Source organism: Loxodonta africana, chromosome 1 (genome assembly GCF_030014295.1).
Source record: "Loxodonta africana isolate mLoxAfr1 chromosome 1, mLoxAfr1.hap2, whole genome shotgun sequence".
Taxonomy (NCBI): Eukaryota; Metazoa; Chordata; class Mammalia; order Proboscidea; family Elephantidae; genus Loxodonta; species Loxodonta africana.
The window spans coordinates 213,146,989-213,163,335 of NC_087342.1; the positions used below are offsets into that span (position 1 = coordinate 213,146,989).

Sequence of the window (16,347 nt, forward strand, 5' to 3'; positions counted from 1 at the left end):
CCACTGGTGGTTTTGAACCACTGTGCCACCAAGGCTCGTTATTTTATAAAGATAGTGACTTTTAAAGTGCCTGAAATGATACTAATAAGCATTCAGTAAGTGGCAGCCATCGTTCTTACAGTTTTTCCCCTCAGCTTGTTTTGGCATTGTCATTTATTCTCATACTACAAATTCCTTTTTAAAAATGTCATTTAATTTCCAGATATTGATAACAGTCTTAAACTGGCGTAACATCTTTTTTTTTTTTCTCTGTGGTTTAGAGAACTGCCTATTAAATAGATTTTCTTTATTTAGTAGGTTGTTGTTGGTATGTGTTGGTGAGTCAATTTGGACTCATAGCGACCCCAAGTGACATCGTAGAACTGCCTCATAGGGCTTTCTTGACTGTCCTCTTTATGGAAGAAGTTTGTTAGGTCTTTCTCCTTTGGAGCTGCTGTGTGGGTTTGAACCACCCATCTTTTGTTTAGCAGCTGAGCGCATAACCATTTGCCCCGCCAGAGCCAATCCTTTTATCTTCCCCTTTTCAAAAATAATATGATTTATAGGAAAAGAAGAAACTTAAAGAAATAGAGCGACAGATGGGGTACGAGTGTGAACCTAGGATTCTTTTTAGTAGTTTTAAAAATCAAGTGATGCTGAGCCCTAGCGTCTTACAATTGCCTGAAAAATTGCGGGGAAGCATCTGCGGTGCAGTTATTATCTTCCATTGTGATACACCGTTTGGGTAGCTCAGATAGCCTTCTAGGTTTTACCTCTTGGTTTTAGAATCATTTCTTTGTTTTTGTTAGAATCTTAGAAAGATGGGATATCTTCTTATAGTTAAGGCCATTCTTAAAAAAGAAACAAAACAAGAAAGGAGACTTCATTGCCTTTCATAATGTGTAAAAAAATATAATCACTTCTGTTTAGGGCAAGGGTGGTGGGATAAGAATTATAGAAACCATTTGCTGTTTGATTAAGAGCAAATGTATGAATGCTAACCTCTTCTTTTGCATGCTTTCACTAGTGCCTTAGAGGCTGAATTAAGTTAATTGAAGAAATAAAATGGGATCAAGTTTTAATCATCTATTTTTTGCCATAGCTTGCCATCTACCACTCTCTGATGAACCGTAATAGCCAGCCTGCTTTCTACAGACATATGCCTTATAGCATTGGGTATTCAGCAGGTGATTCCTGCATTTCTCTGTAAATACCTCTTAGTTGAAAGTCTCTTCATCTGTTTCAGCTAATACCTCCTGAACATTTGCATTTAGATAATGCCTTTCCTCTCTCCCCTCATAGATGCTGGTGCCTAACTAAGTCATCGTTGGCTGGTTCCTAACTTGCCTAGACCTCAGTTGTCGTCATTTATAATATAGAGGTTTGGTACTAAATTATCTCCAGTGTTATTTTAGCTCCAGAAGTGTCAGGATTTTAAGTCTAGAGCTTAACTCTTTTCCCTTTTTCTGTCTTTGGTTCATCAGTTCTCTTAATTACCCAGTGTTTCAAACGTACTCTCGCTATCTCATTTTTTCAGTTTAGCAGGTCCGTTTGAGTCTTCCTTTGGAATGTCTTTTGTGTTTTCTGTTCCAGCTGCCTTGTAGTTTACAAGACCCTACCCGTGTTCATTTCAGGCACTTGCACTGCTGTCCTAGTGGACATTTTCTTCTTCTCCAAGGTTGTTGTACATGTGAGCTTCTCCCTCTGAACTGCTCCTCCACCCCCTATATGCTTGGCAAGCTTCCCATCCTTCCTCAGTTTCAATGGAACTTTTTTAGAGAAGTCTTCTCTGATAAACCTGTCAAAACTCAATACTACACACACACACACACACACACACACACACACTTTCTTGTTATCTGTTTCACAGATAATTATGTTATCTTGATGATGAGAACAATTTTAAATTAAATCTTAAAGAACATGGGGAAAGCACTGGAAGGCTTTAAGCAGAAAAGTCTTATGATATGATTCCATTTTCCAAAGGTTAGTCTGGCTACTGTGTGAAAAATGGATTGTGGAGTTAGGAGTATGGGTGGGCAAACGAGGACGTGAAGACACCTGTTAGCAGGCTAGTGTAGTAGTCCAGGTGAGAGTCATTCCTGGTGGTGGAGGTTGAAAGGTCTGGAAGGACTTATGATAAATTTTGAAGGTACGACTTGCCTATACATTAAATGTGGGAGGTGAAGGACAGAGAGAGACCAAGGCTGGCTCTGGGTTTTTAGCTGGAGTAATTAGGTGCCTGGAGGTGCCATTTACTGAGATGGGGAAGCTTGGGGAGGAGCAGATTTGGGGAAAAATAAGGGTTCAAACCTGGACTTGGTTTGATATATGTATGAGACATTGACTTGGAGATATTATGGTGATTGGATATAGGAGTTTGGAGTTGAGAAAAGGGTTTGTGACTGGAAATATAAAGTTGAAAGTCTGTAGGATATGGCTGCTGCTCTACCTCCGTCAAGAATAGCTGAGGTCACTTAGGCAAAGCATATAGAAAGAAGAAAAGGGAGCCCAAGACTTAACTTTGAGGAGATTCATTATTAACAGGTTGGCAGCTGCTATTGAGGTAATAGGAAAACCAGGAGAATGTGGTATTATTGAAACAGGCAAACTTGCTAAAAGTGGTGGAGTGGCCAGCCATGTGGGATACTGCTGAGAGGTTAAGTGAGAAAGGTAGGGTGACCAGTCTCTGGGTTTGCTCAGGACAGTTCTGGTTTATGTCTGTTGTCCTAACACGGTTATTAATATAGTTCTTAAAAGTGTTCCAGTTTGTCAGTAAATTACACAGTCACCTTTAAGATGAGGCTAGAAAATAGATTTTTCAGTGGGAAGCTTACTGGTGACCTTGGAAAAGGCAAAAAGCCTTTCAGTTGAGTGATGGGTACAGGCTAGGTCAGGGTGAGAGACAGCCTTCACATACTATAGCTGTTAAATGTATGAGCATTTAAAAAATAATAATCTGTACATCCTTTTTAAACTCTTTGGAGAGGGGTGAGAAAGTAGAGATAGCCTAGAGGCAAATTTTAAAGAAATTTTGCTTTGAAAGGGAAAGATGGTTGATTTGGTTATAAGATTCCAAAGTATAAAAGAAAATACTTCCATTGAGTAGAAAGAGCTTGAAGTAAATTTATTCTATGGATCTTATAAAAAAGGACGAGGAAATAAAACTCTAGGGCAATCACTTCAAGAAAACACCATCAGCACAACAGCCTGTTTGGCTGTCTTTTAGCATCTAAAATGCAATGCCAAATTGCAATCCAGTAGAAACAGTTTAAAAAAAAAAAATTAAGCAGGGGTCAAAGCAGAGTTCTAATCTCCAGCTCTGCTTCTTTAAACTACGTGCATCCTTCAGTGTGTTCCAGGTCCTCTATGACACTTCCCTCACTGTTCTAGCCCTTGGTGAGCACAAATAGCATCTTTTGTTGGAACCACGGGATTTATAGCCTTGCTAACAGCCATTTTATTTTTGTGCAGAAGTGATCTACGGGGGCTGTTTTCTGTTCCCAGCTATCTTAGAATCTCCTTGAGTACAGAATTCATGAGTACATGCTGCTTTTGTACTTTATGCCATTGTATTGTTGTTAGCCGCTGTGAAGTCAGACCCTGACACATGGCCACCCCACGTGCAGTGGAATGGAGTGCTGTGCCATCACCGTGATCAGTTGCAGATCAGACAGTTTTGGTCCATAGGGTTGTCACTGGCAGATTTTCAGAAATAGATGGCCAGGCTTTCCTTCCTAGTCTGACTCTGTCTAGAAGCTCTGATGAAACTCGTTCAGCATCAGAGGAATGAGCAAGACAGATGGAGGGTGCACATAAGGTGCATTGGCAGGGGATAGAACCTGGGTCTCTGGTATGAAAAGTAAGAATTTTACCACTGGACCACCAGTGCCCTTACCTTTGCCACCCTAGCACAGCCCTGGTGGTGCAAAAGTTAAGTGCTTGGCTGTGAAACAAAAGGTTGGTGGTTTTAATGCGCCCAGCGACTCTGTGAAAGACCTGACAGTCTGCCCTGGCGAAGATTACAGCCTAGAAAACCCTATGGGGCGGTCTTGCTCTGTCACATGGAGTCTCTGTGAGTCGAAATTGATCCAGTAGCACCCAATGACAACAATGCAGTGCGTGGCCCGCAGGACTCCTGTGAATCAGACTAATGTCTAAGACAAATAATGCCTGCCTTAGGTTCTCCATACGGTGTGTCTTTGTCAAACACTTTTCTTGTCTTCACGGAGCCTGTGAGTTTTTCTTGGCTTTGTGTTTATAGAGTGCAGCGCCGGAGGAGGAGCGTGAGAGTCCCCGAGCTGAAACCCCCAGCACTGTCACCGAGGCCGACATGGATCTGGACAGCTATCAGATAGCACTGGAGGAAGTGCTGACCTGGTTACTGTCTGCTGAGGATACCTTCCAGGAGCAGGGTGACATTTCTGATGATGTCGAAGAAGTCAAAGACCAGTTTGCAACCCATGAAGTAAGTATCTGTTGTTGATGAGTGGGGTTCCACCGTGGTGCCTGTGCCTTAATGCAGAGGATTTACCCTGCTGTTTGTTCTTGACTGAATTACGCTCCCTGGAAAGGTCTGGGCATATTTTAGAATTTGTGATATTTAAATAGGGCCTTGTTTTAAAATTGGGGTGGGTGATGAACTGTGTATTGGAATTAGATTTCGGATTCTAATCTTACCATAACTTGTGTGTGTTTTATAGAGCCACTGACCAAAGTCAACACATAGTGCAGCTCACTTCTGAAGTGTTTTGTTACAGTTAAAAAAGAAAATGACTCACCAGTATACTAGATCTCAAGGTTTTGAGTCTTAACCAGTAAGCGATTAGTTTTATTCATTGTGTCATTAAACAAATGTCATACTCCATGTTCCTGTATGATTTTTTTATGATGAAAATTCTTTACTATATTGAGGATGTATTTTGTTGCAGGATAGTGAACTTAACTATATGGAGCCTTCTTTGTGACCAGGCAGTTTTTTTTGGTATCGGTGTGTCGACAGATCTTATTTGTTGCTTTGTTTTAAAAATAATAGAAAATGGTAATATTTAAAAAAAAATTCCTCTTGTGTGAGCATGGCATTTTATTTATTGTATTTACCCATTAATACCACACTCACGATCTGATAATGCCCCCCTTGCAGGCATTTATGATGGAGCTGACTGCACACCAGAGCAGTGTGGGCAGTGTCCTGCAGGCGGGAAACCAGCTGATCACCCAGGGAACTCTGACAGACGAAGAGGAGTTTGAGATTCAGGAGCAAATGACCTTGCTGAATGCGAGATGGGAGGCACTCAGGGTGGAGAGTATGGACAGACAGTCCCGGTGCGTGGAAAGCAAAGAAGGGAGCACTTTATTCCACAGACTGCGTTATACAGGGGAGCTCCAGTAAAAGTCTGCATGTCTGTGAAAACAAGATAATGAGCAAACTTACCTTGTAAAAGTTTGATGCTTTTCTTTTTGTCACATCGTTGGGATTTTGTATGATCTTTATTTCCCCTTTAATATGTGAACCAAACCGAAGGTGAAAGTTGAAATGTAGAAATTGGTAAAAAGGGACAAGACATTCCGTATGTACAGTTATCTATTTGCCGTATTAAAATTGGCTAACCATAAACTGAGTCTGAGAACAGGACTACGTAGTAGCCTGGAGCTAGAACCCCTGCTAGCACTTTTGAAGCGGTTTTTTTCCCACGGATCATTTTATTTCATGTATTGTGCATGAAGGAGCCAACTGCGTTCCATTGCAATTTCCACCTATTTTTTAACAGGAATTCCTGATTGGAGAAACAATGATTCTGATATGAATAACGGGTCTGTTTATTTGTATTCTTTGAATGCATTTAACTGGTTCCATTATGAAGAAATAAAAGTCCCCCCTTGGCTGCCACGTTTAAAGGTGAAATGCAAGTTGAAATGGGAAGACAAGGCTATATTCCCTTCCCCCATTATTTTGGTGCCTGGAGTATCGATTTGCTTTGGAAAAGGCACAGACGCTGGTGTAAATAATGTTGTCTTCCTCCGTGGGCAGGCTGCATGATGTGCTGATGGAGCTACAGAGGAAACAGCTGCAGCAGCTGTCTGCCTGGCTGACCCTCACAGAAGAACGCATCCAGAAGATGGAAGCTTGCCCCCTGGAAGATGACTTACAGTCCGTACAGAAGCTGCTAGAAGAACATAAAGTAAATCTGTCTCATATTTCTTTTGTACCTTATCAAATATGAAAAAGAAGCCGCATTCTTAGGGGCCGATGGCTTCTATCATTCATGAAGAGTTGGGATGGTTCTTCAGTGTCCTCTTGTTCTCAGCAGCTCCTAGGGGGAAGTTCATGGCCATGTATGTGGCTTTTCTGAGCTAGGGATGAATGTGCAGGTAGCAGTATATGGATGTGGCCAGTTTTCTTAATGAAAGTACATAGCTTTCATAGATTCTCCAGGGTTGTCTTGGACCTGTAAATGGTCAGGAACTTTAGTGTGCTGGCATCGACGCGGCGTGTGAGTGAAGAAGCAAACCCTGAGTTTTACCTGCACCTCGTGCTTTCAGGAAAGCTATTGGTGCTTCTTTAAGCCAGGAAAGCTTCAGGCACTAGTTGAGGAAGCAAAATTTGATGGACAGTGTAATTTGGTCACTTGTTTAGGGTATAGCTCCATATTGAAAGTAAGGAGCAGGAGAATAAAATATCTTCTTCGCAAGTTGACGAATTTCGATGAAATGTCTACATAGCCAATAAGTAATGCTTTGTTGTTGTTAGTTTGCTTTGAGTCAAACTAATGGACTCATGGTGACCCTTTGTATGTCCGAATAGAACTGCTCCATAGGGTTTTCAAGGTTATGACCTTGCAGGAGCAATCACCGGGCCTGTCTTCTAAGGCACCTCTGGGTGGGTTTGAACCTCCAACCTTTTGGCTAATAGTTGAATGCTTAACAGTTTGTGCCACCCAGGGACTACTAAATAAAGCTTTAGGGATACATTAAACACAACTTGAGAGGTGTTTAACAGCACTATTGGTAGTGTTTAAATCAATTACATCATATATATGTATACACACACACACACACACGCACACACGTATGTATATATAAAAGAACCAAAAAAACCAAACCTGTTGCCATTGAGTCGATTCTGACTTGTAGTGTCCTTGTAGGACAGAGTAGAACTGCCCCATAGGGATTCCAAGGAGTGGTTGCTGGATTTGAACTGCTGTCCTTTTGGTTAGTAGCCGAGCTCTTTAACCACTGTGCCACCAGGGCTTTATATATATATATATATATATATATATATATATATATATATATACACACACACACACACGTATATATACACATATATGTATATATGTGTATATGTACGTGTATATGTGTGTATCTATGTTATGTATATTTATGTGTATGTTATATGTGTGTATATATGTTACATATAGGTTCTGTCATATAGCACTCTACTTATTTCTCACTTTTTCCCATTCTGCACAAGGCAAGGTGATCTCTGACACTGTATATATCTCAGCTCTGGACTTTCTTGACTTACCAATTCTACACTCTTATCCTAATTCCTAGTATAGACACTTGATTCATTTATGCTACACACACACACACGCATTTTTTTTTTTACTAGGATTTGGAATAATAAGGGATTATATGTCCCATTTGCAATCTGTTATGATACTGCATTTTCAAAGTACTTTGGTTCATAATGAAATGTAAAGATGTATACTGGGCTTATTTCATTAGTAGAGCATTTAGGGTAATGATTGGAAATTTAAATGCAATGCGTCATTAAGTATCCTTAATTACTATTGACAACTGAGTGGATTTTAAATAGGTAAACGTGGAAGAGTGGAAATAATGGTTTATCTTAATTTTTCTCTAGAGTTTGCAAAACGATCTTGAGACTGAACAGGTGAAAGTAAATTCATTAACTCACATGGTGGTAATTGTTGATGAAAACAGTGGTGAGAGTGCTACAGCTGTTCTAGAAGATCAATTACAGGTAAGCATCCCGTAGGATTCCTATATAATCCTGTAGGACCTGTGGTCTGAGATCTGATTACATGTTGGCCCTACTCTTTATGCCTTGTCTCATTGTTGATCGAAACCAGTACAAAACAAGTTGCCATCACGTCAGTTCCTACTCATGGTGACCCCATGTGTCTCAGAGTAGAACTATGTGTTGTACGGTTTTCGGTGGCTGCTTTTTCAGGAGTAGATTGCCAGGCTTGTCTTCCGAAGTGCCCCTGGGTTGACTTGAATCCATTAACCGGTTGGGCCACCCAAGGACTCCCTTTCTTTATCTCTTGTTGTTGTTGATGGGTGCCCTTGAGTCCGTTCCAACTCATAGTGACCCCATGTACAACAGAATGAAACTCAATCTGGTCCTGCGCCATTCTAGAAGGATGTTTATCTAGAAGGGTAGAATAACCTACCTTGTGTCATAACTTCCCAATTGGAGTGTCACAGTGAATGGACTGGAGGAGCACCCAGATAATGATTCATTCATTTCAACCCTTGGGTGCAGGGGTGGGGCTGGTTGCAGTCCCCCGTTTCCTTGTGCATAACAATATGAATAAGATTTTGGAAGCACTGGAACTGATCTCAGCAAGAAGTCCGCAGACCTCTTGCTGAGAATTACTTGAGTAATTTGTTGAAGTAGAGATTCTTCAGCCCCACCCAGACCTGAATCCTTAGGAGCGGGGCCCAGTGGATATACACTTCAAAAACTTTATATGCATACTCAAGTTTAAGAACTGCAACTGAGTAGGATTTAATATTCCTGTTTCTTTGATAAGTCAGTGTGTGAATTTTATCAGCAGCTTTGTGAACTCCAGCAAATGGCTTCGTTTTGCAAAAAGGCTGTGATGTGTCTATTACAAGGGCTTATAAGGAGATTTATTGGTATTTCATTTGAATAGTAGCTGGACTGCCTGATACAACGTTGCCAATTTATGGTTTCTAGTCACTTTCAAAGACTATAATTTCAACATACGAAATCCTTTTTCTTTTGTAACATTTAAATTCTGCCCCTGTTTCTGAGACTTTGGTGAGGTGTAGTTTTTATTATAGTAACCTGAGAAGTAAATATTCCTGTCTTGCCTGTTACAGTGTGGAAACTGAAATGCAGAGAGTTGAAGTGAACTTCCTGAGATTCAGTAAAAACCAATCGGTTGCCATAGAGTTAATTCTGACTCACGGCAACCATATGTGTGTCAGAGTAGACCTGTGCTCCATAGGGTTTTCAGTGGCTTGCTCCATCAGGGCTTTTTTCCAGGGCACCTCTGGGTGAACTTGAAAATCTAGCCTTTTGGTTAGCAACTAAGAGCGTTAACTGTTTGGAGCAGTCATACTGAGGCTGGAGACCTGTCTTCTGGCACTAAGGTCTCTACCCTTTCCACTATTAAAAGCTTATGCTAGTATTAAAGATTAAAATATGAATTAAATAGTACTTGTTCACATATAAATAATATAGGAATAAAATTTAACCTCTGTTAATCACTATTTATAAAATTGGAATAAAGTGATTTTTTTGAAAGTTGTATGAAAAATGATTTTTAAAAAATGTAATACTGCCAACATCTATAAGATTCTGTTGCTGATTTTTGTGGCATTTTTTTTGAATTATGCACTGTAAGCAATAAAATCAATTAATCCTTTTGTTTTACTGAAATTCTTTCCTAGTTAACGGTTTTTATAAGGTTAATTTTTTTTTTTTTTATAATTTTGGTACTACAAATGAAAATTTTCTTGGCATATAAAAGGTGATTAAGAAACAACTGATGCACTGAAATTATTTTTTTAAACGAGTATAGCCTGAACATTTTGAAGTATAACAAGTAGATATATTTGCTGTATTTTGAAGATGTATGCAAAAATGTCAAATTCTCATATTATTTCTAAATAAAAATGACAATGAAGTGGAAAGAGCAGGAATTAGAAATCAAGAGATAAAGTATAGAGTTCAAGTTGTGCTACTTTATAACTATATAATGTGAAATAACCAGTTAAATTCTATGGACATTAGTTTTTCTCATCTGTAAAGCTATAGGATTAAGCCCCCAAATCCATACCTGTTACTTTTGAGTCGATTCCAACTCGTAGTGACCCCATAGGACAGAGTGGAACTGTCCCATAGGGTTTCCAAGGCTATAAATCTTTATGGAAGCAGACTGCCATACCTTTCTTCTACAGAGCAGCTCGTGGGTTCGAACTGCTGACCTTTTGGTTAGCACCTGAACGCTTAACCACTGTGCCACCAAGGCTCCTTGCCATAGGATTGGACAAGTTATTTAAAAGCAAGCTTTTATAAAAATGTATATTATAATTTCTACTCTGTAATAATAATAATAATAATAAAAGCAGTATAAGTCATAGATTTCTTTAAGAATCTTGATAATCTTTTATGGTTGTATTGACAAAGGAAAGTTTCTTCCTTTCCTAGAAACTTGGTGAGCGTTGGACAGCAGTATGCCGTTGGACTGAAGAACGTTGGAATAGGTTACAAGAAATCAATATATTGTGGCAAGAGTTATTGGAAGAACAGGTATGAAACTGTTATCCATAATGGGCAAGATAGATGATAAAAAGCAACCCATTTTTAATTAATGATATTAGAATAATGTTGCTTTGGTTACTTTTCTTTGAAAGGAAAATATACAAGTACTTATTTAAAAAATCAGATTTCTATCCATTTTGTAATTGATCATGCAGTTAGTTAATAGAGCTCATGTTACATGGCTCCATCATAATAACACTTAATTTGATCTGGCTTTATTATTGAGAATGTTAATCTTTAGTTATCTTTCGTGATTTGTGTGGCATTATGATTATTGAATTTGTGTTGGGTAATGTGTTTGGACTTGAATCACGGAGTACCTAGCCTATGGTTTGTATTCAATAAATGGTGAGTAAATGAACCACTTAATACATTTTAATCTTAGAGTCTCATGGATTTTTCTTGATTTTAACTAGGATAAGTTTGGAAATTAATGAAAGAATATTTTTTAGCCAAGCTATTGATTTAACAATTTGTTAATAATATATTTTTTCTGCTAAAGGTCACTATAGTGAAAGAATGTATGCTGCAAAACTGTGACCTTAATTTTCCAGTTAGAGTGGTGGTCCTTTGCCCATGCTCCACCCTTCCAGAAAAGTAGCCATCAAAATAGAATACAAATAAGCAAAACTTTTCCCACAAAATCCTGAATAGTTGTGGCTTAGAAAATAAGAACATACTCTATTCCCACATCTCACAGTGTCCATTTTGATTCTTCTAAATGCGTTTTAACTCCACCCACAAAAAGCAACTATATTCTTTTCAGAAGGAAAAAAACAAGTGTATGATACTTTGTGTTGTTTACTAAATATGGTGGCAGATGGTACATCTTTAAAAGTAGGTCGCAAAATTTGTCCAACTATAAATTGTTAATCACTTCCCGCCCTAATCTCTGGTTAGAATTTTCTTATTAAGAATCACATAACAGACCTGATTCTGTTTTCTGAAATATTTATATTTCACTTTACAAATATTTACAATTGCTTGGAATCTTGTATTCAGTCGAAAGGGTTGCATAGGACAGTTAATATTTTACTTTAAAAATGTCAGCAACAGACATTGATTATTAGAGAAAGCATTGGTTACTCTTCTGCAGAGTAAAATAAACATTTGGCAAGTTAAGCTTTGTAAATTAAAACAATCAAACAAAAAACCTAGGAAGTGGCTATTATTTTGGCTACTTGTATCATTTTAAAGGCGTTAAACTGACCTTTGTATTACTTTTTATGGCTGATAACGGGGAAAAAATCTTGTTAAACTGTAGAATTGAAGCCAACTCTGGTACCAAATGTACAGCTAATTTGCTGTCGTGTGGATTGAGACCAAATAAACTGCATCTGAATTTAAAAATCTTTCAAGCTTTAGTTGCAGAGGGTTTAATACACTTAGAAATGGACTCTGAGAATTCGTTCCAGACTTCTGCAGCGTATGCCAACTTTTAAGTGTGGCGTGCAGAATTTTCCATAAAAGACTCCAGCCTACCTTTCCAACCTTAATTTTCCCCGTATCCTTCCATATACCCAGTGCTCAAACCCCTCTTTTTCTTGTTTGTGTCCCATCCCTAAATTGTCAGTTCAGCGAGAACACTGCTGGTTCGCTCTTTTTCAGTTCTCTCTTCCCAGTGCTCGGCGCTTTGTAGATTCCTCATAGTTGTTTTCTTTTTTTTTTAAAGGGTAAATGTATGTTGTTTAAGATACTGCATCTGCATTGGATTGTCTTTTTAGCTATCTCTTCACTTTTAATTCCTCCCCATCCATCAAGGACCACGAAGTCATTGATGAACTCCCTACCTTTCTTCCCCTGGAAATAATTTCTCCTTCTTTGGAATTACCGTGGCATTTTAACAATATCTTTTTTGTAGTGTCTGTGCTTCCTGTCTTATGCTGTAGTTATTTGTGTGCCTTACTTCTTAGTCTTACTGGACTGAGGGCAAGCTCCATATTTATGTTTGATTTTTTAAATCTTCATTTTTCCTTGGTGGAGTATAATGTCAAGGAATAGTTTTTTAATAACTTTATGAATAAAAAGATCAGAGAAAGAATTGATTCCATTGCAAATATAGGACCAAGATTTCCCCCCCAACTATAAAGAAAAGAATATCTGCGGTAGAGACTACATTTTGGGGTGGATTATCCCAATGCTTCCACTGTCTACCCTTCCTTTGAGGTTGCCTCTATTACTAATACCTTAAAAAGCACATATCCTTGGCTAATACAATTTAAATATCTTTATGTTGACTTTGGACCATCCTCAAACCTCCTTTAATTATAAGGGAAACCAAACCAGACCCACTGATGTTGAGTCAGTTCGGACTCATGGCAACTCCATGTGTTTCAGAGTAGAGCTGTGCTCCACAGGGTTTTCATAGGACATACGAAATTGCTTTTGAACTTTGAACAGGAGTGTGGTTTTCCTGCATGATGCAGTGGAAATACCATTAGTCTTTAGATGTGGATATTTGATCTGGCTCTGCCGCTAATGCCAAGTGATCCCTATCTCCTTCCTCCTTAAAATGAGAGCCTGAGACAAAGCAATCTCTGAGCTTTCTTCTGCTTCTAAACCCGTCGTCGTCGAGTTGATTCTGACTTGTAGCTACCCAATAAGACAGAGAACTGCCCCATAGGGTTTCCAAGGAGCAGTTTCATGCGAATTCAAATTGTTTTACCTTTTGCTTTTTTTTTTTTTAGCAGCCGAGCTCTTAACCACTGTGCCACCAGGGCTTTTCTTCCGCTTCTAAAAAAAAAAAAAAAAAAATTCTAGAGAGTAATAATAGGATTTTTTGAAGGCGTGAATAGTTGACTTTAGCCTTTTAAAATCACACACGTTCCTGGGAATTAGGCTTAGTTACCCAGGTATGGGGCTAATGTTACGTTGATCTGTTTCAAATCCAAGAGGGATAATATTTTAAAGGAAGTTGTCTTTGGGTCATTCATGCCTCAGACTTAGGTGTTTGAGATCCTTTTTATCCCCAGGTAAAGGCGAAGCCTTTAACAAAATAAAAGTTAGAGATTTCTGAGCTTGATTAAATTGAATTTCCAAATGATTCCCCATATATTTCTAATTTTTCTTATTATTTGTAGTGCTTGTTGAAAGCTTGGCTAACTGAAAAAGAAGAGGCTTTAAATAAAGTCCAGACGAGTAACTTCAAAGACCAGAAGGAACTAAGCATCAGTATTCGACGGCTGGCTGTAAGTGATGTCATTGTCAGTGTCCATATCATAAGCTCGTTATTTTTAAGTGTTTTCAGTGGCGTGGATACAATTTAGTTAATACAGAGTATGGCTCATTACCTAGCTAACACAAGAATGGTACCATGTGAAGATCTAAAAGCAGGGGTCTTAGAGTTTAGCATTAGTGAACTGTATGTCATGTTAATTTTACTGTAAAATATACAAGTTTATATTTTCCAATTGGGGAACAGGAAGATAAAGGGAAGTCATCTAATACATATCTGAAATACTAGATTTTGAAAGAAGACATGGAAATGAAGCGTCAAGCACTGGATCAGTTAAGTGAAATTGGCCAGGATGTGGGTCAATTACTTGATAATCCCAAGGCATCTAAGAAGATCAACAGTGACTCAGAGGAACTGACTCAGAGATGGGATTCTCTAGTTCAGAGACTAGAAGATTCCTCCAACCAGGTATCTTTCAATTTGAATAATATGTTGTGCCATTGTGTAAAAATTTAAAGTATTTGGGTTGGTTTTACTAATTATGAAATAAAAGAGTAGCAGGTGAACTAAAAACTTGGTTCTTATACCTGGTTTATTGTAAAATTGAAAACTTGCCAAGTGAAAATCTTCTTTAGTTCTCTAAAATAAAATTTAATAGATCTTTTAAAAATTGATTGGTATCCAGGAATATAATCCTTAGTAACTGTATTGGTTTTCTATGGTTGCCTTAACAAATTGCTGCTTTCTCAGTGGCTTAAAACAACAGAAATGTATTCTCTCATATTTTTGGAGGCGGAAGTTTGAATTCAGGATATTGACAGGGCCATATTCTCTACCTAGGTTCTAGTGGAGCATCCTTGTCTTTTTCAGCTCCTAGTAGCCCCAGGTGTTCTTTGCTTGTGGCAGCATAACTGTCATTTCTGCCTCCCTCTTCACATAGCTGTCTTTCCTCTCTGTCTCTCCACCTCTGTATCTCTTCTCATCTTTTTGTTTAAGGACACCGCTGATTTTGAGCTACCCTACAGTGTGACCTCATGTTAAGTAATTACATCTTCAAAGATCTTACCTCCAAGGGTCACATTCACAGGTACCTGGGGATTAGGACTTTGAGAAACCTTTTTGTGGAACACAATTCTACCTATAATAGTAAATGGTAACACTTAGATATGTATCTGTTGTTTAAGCATCTTAAAAATATTTTAGTCATTTTTATACAAAATAAAACTGTGGTTTGTAGATGAATGTTCATAGCAGTATTAATTATAATAGCCCAAAAGTGAATAATTCAAATATCCATCAACTGATGAATGGATGAACAAGATATGCTATATCTATACAAAGGAATATTATTCAGGAGTAAAAAAGAATGATGCTCTAACACAACATGGATGAACCTCGAAAACATTACGCTGAGTGAAAGAAGCCAGTCACAAAAGATTACATGCTTTATGATTCCACTTATATGAAATGTCCAAAATGGGCAAATCCATAGATACAGAAAGTAGGTTAGTGGTTGCCACAGGTTGGGGGAGTGTCAGAAATGGGGAGTGACTGCTAACGGGCGCAGGATTTCTTTTGGGGTGATGGTAATGTTTGGAATTAGATAGTGGCGATGGTTATACAGCTCTGTGACTATGCTAATGTTTCAGTGAATTGTACGCTTTAAAAGGGAGAGTTTTATAATATGTAAATTATATCCCCATAATGGTGTCATTAAAAAATGACAGCTTTGGTTCAATTTCATTTCAGGTGACTCAAGCTGTAGCAAAGCTGGGGATGTCCCAGATTCCGCAGAAGGACCTTTTGGAGACTGTTCGCATAAGAGAACAAGTAACGACAAAAAAGTCTAAGCAAGAGCTGCCTCCTCCTCCTCCCCCAAAGAAGAGACAGATCCACGTGGATATGGAAGCTAAGAAAAAGTGAGAATGGATATAGAATTTTCCAAATCCAATATTGCAGTAATTGGCACTTATCTTGTACTACTCATGAATCATATGCAAATTTAGACACAGCTATTATTATTATGCAAATCCAGCTACTAAACCACTCAGCTGCACCCAAATCTTCTGAATAGTCTACTTCCCAGTAGCGAAGCATCTCAATTGTCTTCAGGAATTTTATTTGTTCTGTATTCTGTGTGGAGAACTGTGTGATGGAAACTTTTTTCCTTTTCCCTTTGCCTTGGAATGATACAATCAGCCATGATCCCTCACTTACTTTTTTGTTCACTATTCACAACTCTGACAGTTTTGCTTTCGATAGATCTCCTTATTCTTTGTCAGTCTTCTTATTAAAAAAAAAAAGAAGCAAAACCCAGCTCAGAGAGTAATTCCTTTTTGCTTTATTTTCCCTGATAGTCTTTTTTATGCTTTCTTTCTTTCATTAGTTTACCTTTCAGATTCTTTAACAGATTGTTTTGGCTTATAAGATCCATTTTTGGCATAAAATGTCTTTTTTCATAAATGGCATATAAGAAGACCCAGACTCTTTATAATAAGAATAATAACAGCTAACCTACATTGAACTTCTACTAATGTCAGGTTCTCTGCTAGGCTCTCCCTGTCTGCCAGGTACTGTACCTTTTAAATGCACCATAGCAGTTAATCCTTAAAATGGCCCTTGAGTCATACTGTCATTCTCCCCCTTT

At 38.3% G+C, this 16,347-nt stretch overlaps 1 protein-coding gene across 13 annotated transcripts in view; it reads left to right on the plus strand.

The window, feature by feature from the left end:
• Positions 1 to 16,347, plus strand: part of UTRN (utrophin) — a 616,684-nt gene that overhangs the window by 156,404 nt on the left and 443,933 nt on the right. For all 13 annotated transcript variants that reach the window (XR_010323082.1, XM_064291826.1, XM_023551169.2 and 10 more), the window contains 8 exons: positions 4,244 to 4,447; positions 5,123 to 5,304; positions 6,011 to 6,161; positions 7,850 to 7,969; positions 10,412 to 10,513; positions 13,606 to 13,713; positions 13,989 to 14,168; positions 15,450 to 15,619. Coding sequence is in view for 12 of the 13 variants with exons in the window: in XM_064291826.1 (XP_064147896.1) it covers positions 4,244 to 4,447; positions 5,123 to 5,304; positions 6,011 to 6,161; positions 7,850 to 7,969; positions 10,412 to 10,513; positions 13,606 to 13,713; positions 13,989 to 14,168; positions 15,450 to 15,619 (1,217 nt within the window). In the remaining variant the exon portion in view is untranslated. The remainder of the gene's footprint in view (positions 1 to 4,243; positions 4,448 to 5,122; positions 5,305 to 6,010; positions 6,162 to 7,849; positions 7,970 to 10,411; positions 10,514 to 13,605; positions 13,714 to 13,988; positions 14,169 to 15,449; positions 15,620 to 16,347) is intronic.